This window comes from Pseudophryne corroboree, chromosome 4 (assembly GCF_028390025.1).
Source record: "Pseudophryne corroboree isolate aPseCor3 chromosome 4, aPseCor3.hap2, whole genome shotgun sequence".
In the NCBI taxonomy this organism is placed as follows: domain Eukaryota; kingdom Metazoa; phylum Chordata; class Amphibia; order Anura; family Myobatrachidae; genus Pseudophryne; species Pseudophryne corroboree.
In genome coordinates this window covers 611,674,941-611,695,292 of record NC_086447.1, presented here as the reverse complement: position 1 = coordinate 611,695,292, position 20,352 = coordinate 611,674,941, and the positions used below count along the sequence as shown (strand labels likewise).

The 20,352-nt window shown below is 47.7% G+C and overlaps 1 protein-coding gene across 3 annotated transcripts in view; it reads left to right on the top strand.

Moving 5' to 3' along the window:
• Positions 1 to 20,352, top strand: part of ERMARD (ER membrane associated RNA degradation) — a 433,930-nt gene that overhangs the window by 398,856 nt on the left and 14,722 nt on the right. For all 3 annotated transcript variants that reach the window (XR_010176102.1, XM_063917638.1, XM_063917637.1), the window contains one exon: positions 1,412 to 1,630. Coding sequence is in view for 2 of the 3 variants with exons in the window: in XM_063917638.1 (XP_063773708.1) it covers positions 1,412 to 1,630 (219 nt within the window). In the remaining variant the exon portion in view is untranslated. The remainder of the gene's footprint in view (positions 1 to 1,411; positions 1,631 to 20,352) is intronic.

Genomic DNA, 20,352 nt, shown 5'->3' with positions numbered 1-20,352 from the left:
CATTCTGGGAGGCCAGAAAGCTTGTGACTGTGTTGGTGCCATTTTTGCTGTCCTGTGGACATAAGAGAAATCACGTTATCAACGGTAAGTTCTTACCATAACGTATATTTCAAATAAAACTAACTGCCTTAGAGTCGTCCCCTTCATTAATTTGAACTTTTTCCCTTTTCTTATAAAATACTGTCATAGATTACTAATGGGAGGGAGGACTCATCAGGCCTGTCTTTATTACGTGTACCACCTTTGTGTGTTTTAAAATTATTGTTGCATTATACACCTAGAAATGCACTTTCCCATAGAGGTGTAACTGGAAGTTGCAAAAATCGATTACATTGTAAATGTAGGAAAGAGATGCAATATTATGTGAAAATCCAAGTACTCTGGCAGGGAGAGGAACACCTCTGTAGATACCACCCTGTCCCCCAAATATCTGTGTCTTAAAAAATATTGTTTTTCCGTCGTCCATCTAATCACACACCACTTCCAACTCCACCCAGGAGACTGCAAAATGTTGTGTTCCTGCAGAACTCACCATGATGGCTATGGTTTTGCTCTCTTTGCAAAACTGTATTGCTGATGATTTGAGGCCAGACCAAAGGAACTCATATACACAAACTAGTTAATGCAAGTCTCCACATGTGCAATTAACCATTTATATTGCACAGTGATTATCAGGAATAATTGTTGCTCTAGTTAATCAGTTAAATTATTTGCCTTATAGCTGTATTTCCCAGAATTGGTCCTCAAAGCTCCCTAACAATCCTGTTTATAAGGCTATGACTGAGCACATATAGGTGTATAAAAATTACTGAGCTACTGCTTAAGTCACCTTTTCTGAAGCATGGTTATCCTTAAAACCAGGACTGTTGGGGTACTTTGAAGACTACATTTGGCAAACACTGTATCACAGATTTCCTTATTCAGACTTTGTGTGTGACATTTTATGATTGTTCAATATTTTCTTTATTACAATCAAATATGCATGTCATGTGCATAGGGGAATCTATGTATTTAAGGGAATTAATACGTGTTACTGGCGTCCAGGATCCAGGCTGTGGGATGTCGGCCACCAGTATGCCGACAGCAAGGTGAAATCTAGAAAGCCTCTTGCAGGCTCGCTACGCTCACCACCCTGCGGGCATGGTAGCTTGCTGTGCTTGCCACAGGTTATATTCTCCCTCTATGGACACCCATAAAGTGAGAAAAGCCTCTGGTGCCGGTATGCCGGTGGCGGCATTTCACTGCCTGTCGGGGTTCCTGCGTCGGCATTGTGACCGTCAGAATCCTGACAGACGGTCTCGTGATTGCCTTCTTATTTAAGTACTAACTCATCAACTGAAAATTACCTTTCAGTTCTCCAAAAACAAAATGCTCAGTATTAACTCAAATAAACGTTAATTTACTTTAACAGATGGTTTGTCTCTATGAAAGATCTGTGCAACAAAAGAATTTCAAACCTATATTGTCATCGATGGGTCTTGGAAGCAGTCAGCATTCTGCGGAAAATCAGCACACAGTTTCTTCTAGTTTCTGAAAATATTGTTTCCACCTCACGGTTTAGATATGAACAATGGCTGAACAAGACACTACGTTCACGCCAAAGGCAAAACTATCTCCGGATGCTGTGTAGGTTTGTACATTCATCTTTTGAATTGCTTTTTGAGTTTTTATGTTTCTGCATTACTAAAACGTGTGATATAATAAGACTACCCGGAAACAGACTATACTCAAGTTTTATACTATCATAAAATCTAATCTAAAAACATTTGAAACTCTATATTGTAGGTAAAACATAATGGGTCTCCTATAGAGTTGACCCTGCACCCACTACTCCCACTACTGTGTCCTTACCCCTAACCCTACACTTTTTACTATACCCTAACCCCCTACTATATGCTTACCCTCCTAACCCTGCATCCAGTACTGTGTCCTTATCCCTCTAATCCTGCACCCAATACAATTTGCATTGTGTATTATTATTATTGCTAGTATGTTGGACCCCCCCAAAAAAAAAAAACTGAATCCTCACAGCACACTGCAAACAGGCCAGCAAAGCGGAGTTACAATTATACAGAATAATAGAAAATACAGAGATCTTAGTGCATACATTTGCAAACATATGGTAGGCCACCAGCCATGCCAAGGCTCAGACTGGCCCTGATTTGGAGTTGGGGGGGGGGGGTTTGCTTTCCAGCATGTCTCTGACTCAGTCACAGTCATGGCTCAATAGATGACACAACAATTGCATTATCATGATGGGAGGACGCACAGCAACACACATAGGAGATGGATGGGTTCAGCCCAGCCACCATGAGCAGAGATGCAGAGTTTGTTAGATTAAGCCTTTGGGGTGTACGGGGCACATAAGACAGGTGCGCCCGGGGGGGAAGTGTGGCTGGGGGTGTATATTAGATGCAATAGATTATGTGCATACCTCCCAACATGACCCATTCCAGGAGGAACTAAATGCTCTCTATCTGGACTTCTCTCTTAATATATGATTGATGTCACATGTGTTGAACTATTTAATTGATAAAAATGGGGTTTTAACACAGATGATTGCAATCATAACTTAAGAATGAAGTCCAACTAGAGAGCATTCTGTCCCTCCTTGAATGGTTCATGTTGGGATGTATGGCTTGTGTATATTAAATTTAAAACAATGTTGTACAGTATATTAGTTTAAACTAATAGTTTAATAATGCCTGGGTACTGTTTTTAGCTCCATCTAATTGAAAAACAACGATTTTATAACATTGTTTTGTAGTGGGTATTGGTTCGTAAGGTGCAGGGGTTAACAGGCTTGAGCTGTCATCATTTTGCACGTATGTAGTTCCCTGTCTATCAGGGATCGTCTAAATTGTATATTTGCACAGTCACTGTAATGTTTTTAGTTCACTACAATATTTATTTTTAATATAATAATGTCCCAAGAGGATCTGATGCACTGTAAACATTGTATGATTAATCCTGATAACCCCCGCATGTGTGACGTCACTTCCGCATCATGTGATTGCATCATGTGATGCGCTGTGGACGCCGGGCTGAGAGAGCGTGAGACGCGGCCGTGAATTACGCTGGCGGGGAAACCGGAGGGGGGTAAGTTTACTGGTATAAATTTGTTTGTTTGACACTATACACTTGTCCTGAAGATGGGGAGGTGGTCCCCGAAACGTTAGCCGTATTGATTACACTGCATTGATTTTTTCACAAGTCTCCTGAGTGCCGCCTCTTTTCTTTACCTGTGATACCGCACTTGGCAAGCCCGAAACCATCCGAACTTGGAAGCTAATCAGTGCTGGGCCTGGTCAGTACACTGTAGGGTGACCACGTGGAATACTAGGTACAGTAAGTATCTCTTTATGGTTATAAACGTTGGCTGTGGAAATTCCTAATTTGGCATGGCGCAAAGCCAGTTGGGCTTCCTTGATGATAACCTGCTTGCACAAGCTGAACACGGTATAATATCCCTCACGGACGATGATGCGGATAAGGTCTTGTTTGACCAGCTAGATTTTGACACTTTGCCTGCAGAAACACCTACAGATCTATACCACCAACTCCTTAGACTTAAACGAAGGGAGGTAGACCTCACCTTACATGGGCAATTCCTGTCCGAATACAATCGGAAAAAGCACATCCCACGGGGATTTAGGGTTAACAATATCCCGACACTAGACAGGGACAACCCCACCTTCTGCAGTCGCTGGTGTGGGGTCCTTAACAAGTGGTCCCTTGACCTTATGCTTCTGGTTGTGGAGGAGGTGGGTAGAGAACTAAACAAAGTTAAGACCCAAATAGATACCTTCAGCAGTGCACATCTGGGCACCATCAAGAAAGATAAAACCAACAATCTATTCGAAAAATTACAGACACAAATAGATTCCTATAAGAAAGAGATCACTGCGTTTAAACGCAGTAAACTCACAACGGTCACAACAGATTATCAAAATCACACCGTCTATAGATGGTTGATCGGTGACTCCAGACCAAGTAGAACACAAAGGCCCTATAGAGCCCGACGCCAAGGACGGAGACAACTATACACTAATGAGACGGGATCTTCCGCCTCTGACACTGATTTGTCTGATAGTCGACCAACGCCAAGGTCTTTTTTAGACCATACCCCAACCCCCAACCTTCCTCCAGTGGCAAACCATGGAGACCGCACCCAAGGAAGGGCAGACACATGGCGCAGGTGCAGGGACAAACCAAGGACTTAGTCTTTAACCTATCAAGCAAGGCACTTGATGAGGCAACTATACGTCTCCTCTCGAGGGGCCTCTCGTTTGTACCAACAGCCCCCCACCGACGGTTTGATACCGTGGTTGACATATATAAGTTCGGTAGGAAGCTCAGGTTACGTGAGCACTTTACCACAGAAATTAACAAAGAAAGCACAAAATTTCGGAAACCCTCCACGTTCGACCCAGCCTCCTCCAACCCTAGCCTTAAAACATTTACCCGCCTTTTGGAACACGATGTCCATGCACAGTCTCCCACTAAGCGCTTTCATAATCTGCCCACTGCAGAACGCAAAGCCCTGGCTTCACTTAAGCGGGACACTAGCCTTGTGGTTAGGCCTGCAGACAAGGGGGGCGCAGTGGTAGTACAGGACTGGGCTGACTACAATAGCGAAATAATGAGGCAGTTGGATGATGAGGCTACCTACACTAGCGTGCAACACAATCCCATACCTGAGATCAAATTGGAAATTGATCGCTTATAAGAGACGGGGTACAAAACACAACAGATTGACAAGAACACACTGGAATTTCTCACTGTTGAGCATCCCGTTTGCCCCATAACCTATACCCTTCCCAAAATCCATAAAACTCTATCACATCCACCTGGTAGGCCAATCATCTCTGCTAGAAAATCTCTGCTACAACCGCTTGCCATCTATGTCGATACGTTCCTACAACCCATAGTACAACAGGGAGATAGCTATGTGCGAGACACGTCCGACTTTTTGCAGAAACTGATGACTTTCCCATACGAACTTGAGAACACACTGTTGGCCACCATGGATGTTTGTTCCCTGTACACTATCATCCCACATGATCAAGGTCTACAAGCATTAGCAAATGCCTGGCAACAATACCCACCAGCTGGACCGTCAATTGAATTTCTCCTGGAAATGGCCACTGCAGTCCTTAAACACAATCACTTCCTCTATCAAGGAAAATATTACCTACAACGGGAAGGGACTGCGATGGGTTCGAATTTGGCGCCAGCATACGCCAATATCTATATGGCTGAATATGAACAACGACAGATCTTCCCGAGATTTGGATCACAGATCCTGTTTTACAGAAGGTTTATTGATGACATTTTCCTGCTGTGGAAAGGGTCAGTAGACTCATTCAACGACATGGTCAGCTTGCTGAACGGACTAGATAGCCCAGTAAGATTCACCCATCAGGTAGATCCCGTCAGTATCAACTTTCTGGACATTACCATCACACTGGAAGAGGGTCGCATCAACACAAGTCTTTACAGAAAACCGACGGACCGCAACACTCTGCTACTTGCAACCAGTCAGCACCCACCTGCTGAGAGTGATGCGTAATAATACCAAACGGGATACCATGGAAACACAAATATCTGAGATGACATCACGCTTCCTTGAGCGAGGATATGATAAGAAAACGGTGATGCAATGCTTGAAGAAGGCCAGGAGGAAATTTGACTCATCCGCAACTCCGACGGAGGTGACATCTGCACCAGACCGTATGGTCTTCATGACCACGTATGATCATCTGTCAAACAGGATCCGAGGAGCCGTCCGCAAGAATTGGACTATTCTAACCTCTGATGACCATCTCAAACTGAAAAGGACACCACCCCCCATTATGGCTTATCGTAGGGCGGCCAATTTAAAACAGCTATTGTTAAGACCTATGGCTGGACAGGAACCACCCACAAACACTACATGGTTACATGAGAAAAGACCCGGTTGCTTTAAATGCACCGGGTGTACTACATGCAGGGGTATGTTAACAGGTCCAACATTTCCACATCCCCATTCGGGACAAGCGATACCTATCAAATATAGACTACATTGTAATATGGACCATTTGATTTACATCCTCACATGCCCGTGCGGACTATATTATGTGGGAATGACGACTAGACGGTTCCGTGACAGGATGGCGAACCATAGAACGTCAATACACCAGGCGATTAACACGGGTACAGCGACCTTGCCAGTGGCCAGACACTTTCTGACTCTAAGAAATCAAGTTTCTGATCTCAGGTCAAAACTGATAGACTGGATACCCCCGTTACAAAGAGGCGGCGACCGTGCTCTCCTGCTCAGAAAACGAGAAAGCTTGTGGATACACAAATTGGACACGATATCTCCAAAAGGAATGAATGAGAACAATCCTTTGTCTAATTTCCTAAAATAGACTTATGGTTCCCACTGGGATAATCTATCTATGATTACATTTGCAGTTATGATTACACTCAGGGTTGTGTTTATAATTGTATGAATATAAGTATAAGAACTTGTTTTGTCACATGGGTGTGATGATAACACCGCACTGGCAGTAGGATTAATTATGTATCTTCATGTACCCCATTTTTTGGTGTTGCTCCACAATTATATTCTTATTTATAGTATATGTCATTATGATTTGTAGTACAGTACTAATGTAGTGACTTCACCGGCCTCTATTATACCCAGCAGTGAACAAAACCTTTTTATATCTAATATATTTAATTGGTCACACCAATAATGTCTGGCTACTGTCGTGACTGAGGTTTTTGTGAACCCGGTGTAGTGAAGTCTGTGCGGGCGACTGGAGGATTATGTGAATACTACCACTGACCTGGTTTGGAAATGCTGTGGACTCTGGGTTTCCTCCGGTGACTGGGAAGAGGAACCGCAGCAGAGATGGCCGAATCTAGGTTCTCCTCATGCAGGATTAGGTCGGCAGACAGGAGGCATGCTGAAGGTCTCCTGAAAGACAGAACTGGAAAGGCACTGATGAATCAGTGAAGAATACCAGGTATAATTGTGCTAAAGGGCACGGGGTGCTTGGAGACACTGAGGTGCTTGCGGACACTGAGGTGCTTGCGGACACTGAGGTGCTTGCGGACACTAAGGTGCTTGCGGACACTAAGGTGCTTGGGGACACTAAGGTGCTTGGAGGCACTGAGGTGCGTGGAGGCACTGAGGTACGTGGAGGCACTGAGGTGCGTGGTCACGGAGATGCTGAGGTGCTGGAAGCACGGAGGTACTGAGGCACGGAGGTACTGAGGCACGGAGGTACTGAGGCACGGGGGTACTGAGGCACGGGGGTGCTGGAAGCACGGAGGTACAAAGGCACGGAGATGCTGGAAGCACGGAGGTGCTGAGGCACGGAAATGCTGAGTCACGGAGATGCTGAGGTGCTGGAAGCACGGAGGTACTGAGGCACGGAGGTACTGAGGCACGGAGGTACTGAGGCACGGGGGTGCTGGAAGCACGGAGGTACTGAGGCACGGAGATGCTGGAAGCACGGAGATACTGAGGTGCTGGAAGCACGGAGGTGCTGAGGCACGGAGGTACTGAGGCACGAAGATGCTGGAAGCACGGAGGTGCTGAGGCACGGAGATGCTGAGGCACGGAGATGCTGAGGCCCGGAGATGCTGAGGCACGAGGTACTGAGCCCTGGAGATCCCAACTACAACAGCAGTAAAACTGAAACACGACAGCTGTGGTTTTCAGGAGAGAACACGGAATTCAGTACTGTGCCTTTAAGACGAAACATTGCAGCTGTACCTTTACATTGAGACTCAGGGAAATGGTGAAATCAAATGGCAACACACAAGTAAACCAAACGGTAACAAGGGAGCAGAGTTTCCACAGGAACTTAGGTACAAAGGTTACCTTTAGGGAGCTCAGCTTAAGACCCACACAAGGCTGTATGTGACACAAGGAACTGGCCCAGATTGCAACTCAGCCTCCTGATTTATACTTCCTGGTCCTTGATGATTGGTGGGCAGGATTAGGTGATGTCACTGACATGTGACTACTCTAGCCAAGGCTGTGATGTAGAATGAGGCCTAGCAGGCCAAGAGAACACTGAAGCCTGGACTTCTGCAAAACACAGGATGCTTGCTTTTAGATTACTGAATTCAGCCTCACACAGGAGATCACCACAGGTGGAGCTGATTACCTCTCAGGCAGAGAACTCAGGAATACTCATAGTGCTGACAAGCTGTTTAACTCCGTGAGTGAAAAGACACAGGATCCAGGACAGATGGCAGGGGTAAGTCACCAAATATAAACCTACAGTCAGGATTGTGACAGTATCCCCCTCTTCAAGGGTGGACTCCGGACACCCATCTTGAATCTTAGAGGAACTTGATGAATAACTTGTACACAAAGCTTCTAAAAAGTGGAAACCAGAGGGTCCAGAACAAAACTTAAGCTGGATTCTTTAGAAGTCTTCCTGATCTTCATCTTCAGAACAGGTAGACCATCCATCATAGACAAGACTGGAATTTCCTTCATCCGAAAGGACTGAGGAATAAACTGTAGAAGGTTCCAAAGGTTTAGGACTAAATTCTTTAACTACAGCGTTACTAAAAGTCTGTAAGTCATGGAACACAGGATCATTACTCTCAAAGAGCATGTTGGCCCACTCCAAAGCTCTTCCTCTGAATGCCAGGAACAGATATCGAGTAACGTTGGAAGGAGTTATTGCACCTAAAGGATCAGACTCCATCCGAGAGAGAAATTGTTCAACCAGAGCGGCATATTGCAATAAATCTCCATCAAAGTAAATAGGTGGAAAACCATCAGATGAACGCTTAGAGGATGAAACTGAAGAAAGCTTTGGCTGGACGAGTAGGACTGGATTGGATCCGAGGATACTTGGATTGGCTGGAGCCAAAGGAGACGGACCAGGCTGGTCCTGGAGTATTGCTGGACCGGCTGGAACCGGGACGGACTGACCAGGCGGAGCCTGGAGTATTGCTGGACCGGCTGGAACCGGGACGGACTGACCAGGCGGAGCCTGGAGTATTGCTGGACCGGCTGGAACCGGGACGGACTGACCAGGCTGGGCCTGGAGTATTGCTGGACCGGCTGGAACCGGGACGGACTGACCAGGCAGAACCTGGAGTATTGCTGGACCGGCTGGAACCGGGACGGACTGACCAGGCGGAGCCTGGAGTATTGCTGGACCGGCTGGAACCGGGACGGACTGACCAGGCTGGGCCTGGAGTATTGCTGGACCGGCTGGAACCGGGACGGGCTGAGCCCTTTCTTCACAGGGCTGGGCTGAGGCAAGAGCCCCCACTTCACGGGGCTGGGCTGAGGCAAGAGCCCCCACTTCACGGGGCTGGGCTGAGGCAAGAGCCCCCTCTTCACGGGGCTGGGCTGAGGCAAGAGCCCCCTCTTCACGGGGCTGGGCAGCACTCTGTAGAATCTCTGGCTGGGCAGCACTCTGTAGAATCTCTGGCTGGGCAGCACTCTGTAGAATCTCTGGCTGGGCAGCACTCTGTAGAATCTCTGGCTGGGCAGCACTCTGTAGAATCTCTGGCTGGGCAGCACTCTGTAGACTCACTGGCTGGGCAGCACTCTGTAGACTCACTGGCTGGGCAGCACTCTGTAGACTCACTGGCTGGGCAGCACTCTGTAGACTCACTGGCTGGGCAGCACTCTGAAGACTCTCTGGGGCTGGACGCTCTGAAGACGCCCCTCCTGGGGCTGGACGCTCTGAAGACGCCCCTCCTGGGGCTGGATGCTCTGAAGACGCCCCTCCTGGGGCTGGACGCTCTGAAAACGCCCCTCCTGGGTCTGTGGACACGGACTCCTCTGTGACTGTAAATGGCTTGAACATTCTTCTCTGGACACCCAACTTGGGATAAGGTCTTTTAACCACCGGACCCCAGTCATAAATTTGAGTCTCTCTCAGAAGAGTAGCCTTCTTGATACCCCCGTCAGCAGCAGAAGAATCGGATACTGTGGATGACTTGTAGACATGAGCACTATGATACTGAGATTTGTCACTATTACCTGGCTTGCGAAGAATGCAGTCTTTAACAAAATGACCAGAATTTCCACAGTAAAGACAGAGATGTAGCTCCTTACGCCGCTGACGTTCAGCTTCAGAGAGCTTGGGCCGTGGATAGCTCTGATGAAAAACTTTCCCTTGCGCAGAGGAAGAGACTCTATTAACTGGATGGGACAAAACAGGATCAACAACGTTGGTAGTATTCCTGAGGAGATCAGGCATCACAGAGAGAATACTAGACAAAAGTTCTTGTAACTGTAGTAACATCTGGTAGAAAATCTGCAGTTGGTCAGGAGTCTTAGAGCAGAAGGTCATAGAATCTCTGGAGGACGAATTCCGCTGCAGACACTGTGCCAATCGATGCTGAGTCGACTCCAGACCTTCCAAGCGTCCTGCAATATTGCTTAGGAGGTCATGCGTCAGACTAACACTTTCGGCCGGGTCCATGTGGCCAGTTCCTACTGTCGTGACTGAGGTTTTTGTGAACCCGGTGTAGTGAAGTCTGTGCGGGCGACTGGAGGATTATGTGAATACTACCACTGACCTGGTTTGGAAATGCTGTGGACTCTGGGTTTCCTCCGGTGACTGGGAAGAGGAACCGCAGCAGAGATGGCCGAATCTAGGTTCTCCTCATGCAGGATTAGGTCGGCAGACAGGAGGCATGCTGAAGGTCTCCTGAAAGACAGAACTGGAAAGGCACTGATGAATCAGTGAAGAATACCAGGTATAATTGTGCTAAAGGGCACGGGGTGCTTGGAGACACTGAGGTGCTTGCGGACACTGAGGTGCTTGCGGACACTGAGGTGCTTGCGGACACTGAGGTGCTTGCGGACACTAAGGTGCTTGGAGGCACTGAGGTGCTTGGAGGCACTGAGGTGCGTGGAGGCACTGAGGTACGTGGAGGCACTGAGGTGCGTGGTCACGGAGATGCTGAGGTGCTGGAAGCACGGAGGTACTGAGGCACGGAGGTACTGAGGCACGGAGGTACTGAGGCACGGGGGTGCTGGAAGCACGGAGGTACAAAGGCACGGAGATGCTGGAAGCACGGAGGTGCTGAGGCACGGAAATGCTGAGTCACGGAGATGCTGAGGTGCTGGAAGCACGGAGGTACTGAGGCACGGAGGTACTGAGGCACGGAGGTACTGAGGCACGGGGGTGCTGGAAGCACGGAGGTACTGAGGCACGGAGATGCTGGAAGCACGGAGATACTGAGGTGCTGGAAGCACGGAGGTGCTGAGGCACGGAGGTACTGAGGCACGAAGATGCTGGAAGCACGGAGGTGCTGAGGCACGGAGATGCTGAGGCACGGAGATGCTGAGGCCCGGAGATGCTGAGGCACGAGGTACTGAGCCCTGGAGATCCCAACTACAACAGCAGTAAAACTGAAACACGACAGCTGTGGTTTTCAGGAGAGAACACGGAATTCAGTACTGTGCCTTTAAGACGAAACATTGCAGCTGTACCTTTACATTGAGACTCAGGGAAATGGTGAAATCAAATGGCAACACACAAGTAAACCAAACGGTAACAAGGGAGCAGAGTTTCCACAGGAACTTAGGTACAAAGGTTACCTTTAGGGAGCTCAGCTTAAGACCCACACAAGGCTGTATGTGACACAAGGAACTGGCCCAGATTGCAACTCAGCCTCCTGATTTATACTTCCTGGTCCTTGATGATTGGTGGGCAGGATTAGGTGATGTCACTGACATGTGACTACTCTAGCCAAGGCTGTGATGTAGAATGAGGCCTAGCAGGCCAAGAGAACACTGAAGCCTGGACTTCTGCAAAACACAGGATGCTTGCTTTTAGATTACTGAATTCAGCCTCACACAGGAGATCACCACAGGTGGAGCTGATTACCTCTCAGGCAGAGAACTCAGGAATACTCATAGTGCTGACAAGCTGTTTAACTCCGTGAGTGAAAAGACACAGGATCCAGGACAGATGGCAGGGGTAAGTCACCAAATATAAACCTACAGTCAGGATTGTGACAGCTACTATCTAACTTGGCGGGGGCAGGTTATAAACTGGTTTGTGGTGGGCACTAAGCCTATCATTACCAGTCAGATATCTACCTACAGCCATGTAATCTGATTATTTAATGTAAGGAGGTGTTGTTTATTATAGCCCTGATGACTCATGATCTGCGGTGTGCATTTCCCCCCCTAATACCGCTGACTCCACAATTGCCCATTAATATAATCATTGGCCATTCCACCACCTCTTACCAATATGCATTACTACTGTGACCTGAAGCGGTTAACCGCTACTGTGGACACTTAGAATCAACATGCTTGCGCAAACCCCGGAAGTGACGCGTGCGTTCCAGCACGGACTTCCGGTTTGCGTTCAACGGCGCGCCCGATGTCCAGATCGCATACACGGACGCAGCACACCTCCTGTGAACCAGGAAATGATGCTTGCGGTCCAACAATGCGTTCCACCTCACTCCCAGGAAGTGGAGAGGCGGGACTGACGCCCAATAGCTGGATATTTAATGGGGGCCGGTGAGGCAGTATCTCTGTAACAACAGTTCCCAATTATGCTGACCATGCTGTGATGATGTCTGCTGTGACCATGCTGTAGCTCCTTGACAAAGGTCCTGGTGTGGACCGAAACTTCGGAATTGGATATTACATTGGAACTGTGAGATTACCTTTACATTAAACACCTTTTTGCTGATTAATTGAGATAAAGTCTGGAGAGTGCTTTCTGTTCCACTAGGTGGATAACCTTGTACTGTACTATGGGTCCCACCCCTATGTGGGTCGGACTCTGATTGGCACCCCAGTTGTTGGCAGAGTTGTGTGAGAGTGCAGGGATCTGTATGTATATATATATATATATATATATATATATATATATATATATATAAAATCACCTCCAAAATGAGTTAGAGGGTGCTATAAATCACTTTCCAAGTAGAAAACCAGCAGTTTTTATAAATGACCAGTTATCTTGTAACAATAATTTATTAAAAGTTTGAAAATCACTTCTTGCTATGCAGATACAGAGATACACCCTTTCAATACACAAATCATGCCAATTGTGTCAGTTTGAATTATGAAGGGTCTCTTTCTCTCCTCAACCCTGACGCGTTTCGTCCTAAAAGGACTTTTTCAGAGGGATGGTCTGTGCAGCTGGTAACAATATACATTACAATAATTAAAATGGAGAAAAAGGACATACATATAAAACACCACATAGTGTTTCAAAGAATCATATAACCGCCACCTAGACATTATGGCTTGTTATATAGTATATAATGACCATTAGTAGTAATGGTCATTATATATTATATAACAAGCCATATTGGCTTGTCCACCTCCCCACCTGGATGTCTGGGTTGCACAGAACCCAGACATACAGGTGGGGAGGTGAAGAAGATGAGATTCTTGTGTCACTTGCAGCTAACTCCACCTTCCCATCTCTCCTATGGTAGCGCAAAGCTCCATCGGTAGCTCATGAAACCTGATGCTCCTGTGTCTCTGCCTGCACTGCATTCTACTTGGAAAGTGCTTTATAGCGCCCTTAAATTCATGTTGGAGGTGGTATTTGTATTTAATCCTCACTAACGGGAGGATTGAGTTAGAAGAGCAGCATTACTATAGCACAAGATAAGGGTATATTTTTGTTTTTATATATATATATATATATATGGGGAAAGAGTGTGCAGGTGTGCTTCACTGTGATCTGCAGTTATCAAAGTTCTGAGAAAATCCTCCACTGGATATATCCACACTAAGGGGTATATGCAATAGCGGGCGAATCGCGGCATTAGATCCGCCTCTGTATGATTCGCCCGCTATCGCCAGCCGCAGCCCTGTCGCCGGGACCCTGGTTTCACTATATTCAATGTAAAACTGATTCGCCCCTCCCGCAGGCGGATTCCGGCCAATCGGCGAGCAGTGGGCGTACTGAATTCGCCTTCCTGCCCAATGGCTGGAACGGTAAAATCAGGGAAAAAAATGGCGTGGGGTCCCCCCTCCAAAGCATAACCAGCCTCGGGCTCATTGAGCTGGTCCTGGTTCTAAAAATACGGGGAAAAAATTGACAGGGGATCCCCCGTATTTTTAAAACCAGCACCGGGCTCTACGCCTGATGCTGGTGCCAAAAATACGGGGGACAAAACGAGTAGGGGTCCCCCGTATTTTTAACACCAGCATCGGGCTCCACTAGCTGGACAGATAATGCCACAGCCGGGGGTCACTTTTATATAGTGCCCTGCGGCCGTGGCATCAAATATCCAACTAGTCACCCCTGGCCGGGGTACCCTGGGGGAGTGGGGACCCCTTCAATCAAGGGGCCCCCCCCCCCCCAGCCACCCAAGGGCCAGGGGTGAAGCCCGAGGCTGTCCCCCCCCATCCAATGGGCTGCGGATGGGAGGGCTGATAGCCTTTGTGTAAAAAAAAAAGATATTGTTTTTTCCATTAGTACTACAAGTCCCAGCAAGCCTCCCCCGCAAGCTGGTACTTGGAGAACCACAAGTACCAGCATGCGGGAGAAAAACGGGCCCGCTGGTACCTGTAGTACTACTGGAAAAAAAATACCCAACTAAAAACAGGACACAGACACCGTCGACAGTAAAACTTTATTACACACTGCCGACACACACATACTTACCTATGTTCACACGCCGACTGCAACGATCTCCGACGATCCGAGGGTACCTGTCAAAAAATTATACTCACCTTCCAGCGTCCGTCCAGAGGTCCAGGTCCAGAGGTAAATCCACGTACTTTGTAAAAAAAAAAAAAACGATCAGCGAGCCATACCGGACTAGAAAGGAGTGTAATGTTTTCACATTACACTCCTTTCTCCCGAATGCCGGGACATCACGTGACTCTTGTCACTGATGCCCCTTCAGCCAATCAGGAAGCGCTATTGCCGTGGCGCTCACCTGATTGGCTGGACGCCGTCTGTACTCTGACAGCGCCTCGCAAAGCCGCTCCATTACTTTCAATGGTGGGAACTTAGCGGCTAGCGGTGGGGTCACCCGCCGGTCAGCCGCTGACCGGCGGGTGACCTCACCGCTAGCCGCTAAGTTCCCACCATTGAAAGTAATGGAGGGAGCTGTGCGATGGCTGTCACAGCGAGCAGCCAATCAGGTGAGCGCAAGTTGCGCTTCCCTGATTGGCTTAGAGACCTGTCAGTGACAACTGTCACTGACAGATCTTAATCGTGGAAAGGTGTCCCATGTGTCAGCATGGGACACCTTTCAGTCCGTTATGGAGCGGGTAAATGCGTTTTATTTTTTTGCCAAGTACGTGGATTTATCTCTGGAACCTGGTTAAGGTGAGTATATTGAACTTTGCTTTTCAGGTACCCTGGGATTCTACATGGAGAAGAGGACCGATGTCGGCGTGTGAACATAGGTAAGTATGTGTGTGTCGGCAGTGTGTAATAAAGTTTTACTGTCGACGGTGTCTGTGTCCTGTTTTTATTTGGGTATTTTTTTTCCAGTAGTACTACAGGTACCAGCGGGCCCGTTTTTCTCCCGCATGCTGGTACTTGTGGTTCTCCAAGTACCAGCTTGCGGGGGAGGCTTGCTGGGACTTGTAGTACTAATGGAAAAAACAATATCTTTTTTTTTTACACAAAGGCTATCAGCCCTCCCATCCGCAGCCCATTGGATGGGGGGGGACAGCCTCGGGCTTCACCCCTGGCCCTTGGGTGGCTGGGGGGGGGGACCCCTTGATTGAAGGGGTCCCCACTCCCCCAGGGTACCCCGGCCAGGGGTGACTAGTTGGATATTTGATGCCACGGCCGCAGGGCACTATATAAAAGTGACCCCCGGCTGTGGCATTATCTGTCCAGCTAGTGGAGCCCGATGCTGGTGTTATAAATACGGGGGACCCCTACTCGTTTTGTCCCCCGTATTTTTGGCACCAGCATCAGGCGCAGAGCCCGGTGCTGGTTTTAAAAATACGGGGGATCCCCTGTCATTTTTTCCCCCGCATTTTTAGAACCAGGACCAGCTCAATGAGCCCGAGGCTGGTTATGCTTTGGAGGGGGGACCCCACGCCATTTTTTTTCCTGATTTTACCGTTCCAGCAATTAAAAAAAAAAAAAAAAATATTTTAAAAAATATATAAATAATATTTGTGCCTCCCCAAAAAAAAAAAAAAAAACCTAATCCCTTCTAATATAAATAGATCTGCTATTCCCCCCAAAAAAAACACAAAAAAAAACATGTTTAAAATTTTTTTATTTGTTTTCACCCTCCAAAGTGTGGCGGATGGAAAATCGCGAATTTGCTGTCTAAAAGCACTGCAGGCGAATTTCCAAACTTGAATTGAATATGCTGGAGGCGAATTGCAGCATCTGTACCATTGCAGAAAAGGCGAATTCGGAAAAAGGCGAATTGAGAAAAGGCGAATTTTGACGGGCCGTTTTTTTGCGAAAAATGACTGCACTGCATAGGCGAATTGATTTTTGGAGGCGAAAACGGCCCGGAATTCGCCATTTTTGCCGATTCGCCCGCTATTGCATATACCCCTAAGTCTCCTAAATTCAGGCTGCAGCTGCCTCTTAAAAACCCGGGATCCCACGGGATGATTTGTCTAGAAAGAAGAATTAGAGGAGCGCTTCATAGTGCAATATTGTTTATTCACAAACAATTTTTAAAACAGCAAGTGACAGAGTAATGCTTTTCTTAATGCCTCAGATTTCATCTGAGTGGGCTTAAAATACCACTTGGTTTAAACAGATTATCCTTTGATATCACCTCCACCGACCACCAGTAAAGCGTCAGATCCCTTTGCCTCGTGCCGCCTGCCTCGCACTCACGAACTCCAGCACGCCGGGACACCACTGCTATCTACATGGGGGGGAGGATGATTCAGGATACAACGATGACGTCACCAGGCCACGCCCCAATGCGTTTCGTCATAAGACTTCGTCAGAGGGTTGGCCTTGGTGACAAAAAACCTCTCTGTTATGCCAGTAATGGCCAATCCATGCACGCTGTTACGACCCGGATGCTCAGGACTGGAGAGGTCTTATACAGAAGTCCAGAGCAGCAGGGCGTAATGCTGGGAAAGGGAAACGGAATGGGAATAGCCCCTGGCACCATACCTCCGTTGTTTTACCCGTGCTGTCAATTCACTCTTGCGAGACTATGGTTTTTTGGGCCCATGGCAGCCGCGTTTGAAGGGCGGATTAAGTCTGCCCTACTCCGATGCCCCCTCAGGTCTTAAGGAGAGACAAAGAGTGTACTGAGACAGGGTAATAACAAGGGACCCTCTAACTGAAACAACAAAGCCAGGGGCTACTGGCTAACCTAAAACAAAAGGTATGCGCGGCTTGCCGACAAGGAAAAGGACAACCAAAGATACCACTTGTCCACTCCCCTACACGGCACCGCCGAGTTCCGGGGAGGACAATGCAAGCGGAAACCTCCGCAAATGCTCCAGTACAAAAAACAATACTAAAGCGGCCTAGGCAGCAACTTGCGGCAAGGCCGCCACTCACGAAACCGGATGAGAACCTCAACCGACTGCCACAGGTAAATGAGGACCAGAAGGATTCCCAGGACTGCTAACGAACTCCAAGATACAGGAACTCAGGGAGCAGGACGGACCGGATACAACAGAACAAGAACAGACGTTCACCAAACATGAGCAGCATGCAGGAAGCTATCACCGGCGTTAGTGTGAGGCACTGAGGAGGCATATAACAGGGAACCCTCCAATAGGAACACAGAGGCTAATGAACATATGCCGTGCAGCTGCTTTGCTGCACGAGCAGGGGAAAACAGATGAATACTGATTAGTGCAACGGGGAACGCGGTCCGCCTGTGGCATCCCCGTTGCTAAGGACCCGGCGGCCCTGCACGCACAGCATCCTAGTGTTGCCAGGGAGCCGGCGGCTTGCGCGAGCCTGGCGTCCCGGCGTTGCTAGGCGCCGTGCAGAGGAAACAAGAAGAGAGGCGCGGCGCCCGTGACCGCTGCTCTGTCAGCGAGCGGGCGCACCACCGCGCCTAACAGTACCCCCCCCCCCCTTGAGGAGGGGTTACAGAACCCCTAGAGCCGGGTTTCTGAGGAAACTCCTGAAAAAATACCCTCTTAAGTCTTGGAACATGTAAATCTTTATCCAGGACCCAAGACCTTTCTTCAGGGCCATAGCCTTTCCAGTGGACCAAAAAATAAAGTCGGCCCCGAGACATCTTAGAATCTAAAACCTTCTCCAGCAAGTACTCCTCTGCCCCTGCACATTCACCGGAAGTCTACTCCGGGAAGCCCTCCGAAGAAATCTCCTGGAGGAAAAATACTGTTTCAGAAGTGAACAGTGAAACGTATTGCCAATCTTTAGTGATCTCAGTAAACGTAATCCAAAAGCAACTGGGTTGACCTTTTTAATGATAAGGAACGGTCCAATAAATTTGGGTCCTAATCTAGCCGAGGGCTGTCGGAGCCTGATGTTGTGGGTTGACAACCACACCTTATCTCCCACCTTAAACGAGCATGGGCGCCGGAACCTGTCTGAAAAAATCTTTTCTTGGAAGGCAGCCTTCTTGAGGGCAAGGTGAACTTTTCTCCAAATAATTCTAAGACGGGAAGTTAAGGTCAACGAAGAGACTGGAACATGAGGGTAAAAAGAATTTGCTCTAGGATGGAAACCCAACACTGAAAAGAATGGGGACTCCTTGGTGGAGGAATGACAAGAGTTATTATAAGCAAACTCAGCCAACGGCAGAAATTCCGACCAATCATTCTGAAGTTTGGCCGAATATAACCGTAAGTATTGTTTTAATGACTGATTTACACGTTCAGTTTGTCCGTTAGACTGGTGATGATATCCAGATGTTAAAGAAAGTTTCATATTCAATGAGGCACAAAAACGTTTCCAGCAACGTGCGATGAATTGCGGACCCCGATCAGAGACCATATCCGTGGGTAAACCATGGAGCCTGAACACATGGCGGAGGAACAAAACTGCTAACCCTTGAGCAGTGGGTAACCGGGGGAGAGCAATGAAATGAGCCATTTTACTAAAATGGTCTACCACCACCCAAATGACTCGAAGGCCCGCAGAAAGAGGAAGGTCCACCACGAAATCCATGGATATATGTGACCATGGCCTGAGAGGAATGGCTAGAGGCATGAGTTGCCCGACTGGCAACGCTCGATCAACCTTGAACTGAGCACAAACCTGACAGGAACGGACAAATTCTTTAACATCTTTAGAGAGACTAGGCCACCACACCGAACGAGCTACTAGTTCCAAGGTCTTGGTGATACCTGGATGACCAGACACTTTGTTGTCATGGAATTCAGCTAGAACAGAGCCTCTCAGAAATTCAGGGACAAAAAGACGATCAGCAGGAGTAGCTTTGGGAGCCTGCTGTTGAAGCTGGACCAGCTGTGTAAATAAATCCTGTGTGAGGCCTGCCCGGATGATAGATGATGGAACAATGGGGGTGGTGGCAGGATGGTTATTGTGAACTGGAAGAAAACAACGTGACAGCGTCAGCTTTTGTATTCTTGGAACCGGGCCTGAAGGTGATAATAAACCTGAAACGAGTTAAAAACAATGCCCAACGTGCCTGCCGAGCATTAAGTCATTTAGCTGACTCAATATATTGCAGGTTCTTATGGTCAGTAAACACTGTAATGGTATGCCTAGCACCTTCCAGCCAATGCCTCCACTCCTCGAAAGCCAATTTAACTGCCAACAATTCTCGATTACCAACATCATAGTTGGATTCTGCAGAGGAGAATTTCCTGGACATGAAGGCACAAGGGTGTAACTCCTGAGACTCCGGATCTTCCTGAGAAAGGATAGCCCCCACTCCAACCTCTGAGGCATCTACCTCGACTATAAAGGGGAGCTCCGGGTTAGGATGTCTGAGAATAGGAGCCGAGACAAAGGCCTGCTTCAAGGCCAGAAAGGCAGACTCTGCTTCTGGCGACCAATTGGAAGGGTCTGCTCTTTTTTTAGTCAAGGCAACAATTGGAGCGACCAAATCAGAAAAGGCATGAATGAAACGCCTATAATAATTTGCAAACCCTAAAAAGCGCTGAATTGCTGAATTGCAATTAAGGATGGCCTGGAGTTTTTTCGGTTCCATATAAAATCCCTGGGGAGATATAATATACCCCAAAAAAGACACTTCCGTGATGTGGAAATCACATTTCTCAAGTTTAGCATATAAATGATTCTCCCGTAGCTTTTGAAGAACCAGACGCACATGGGAAACATGTTGTTCCAAAGACTCGGAGTAGATCAAGATGTCGTCTAAATAAATGACTACAAACTTCCCAAGAAAGTCACGAAGCACATCATTAATCAGGTCTTGAAATACCGCAGGCGCATTAGACAGCCCAAATGGCATCAC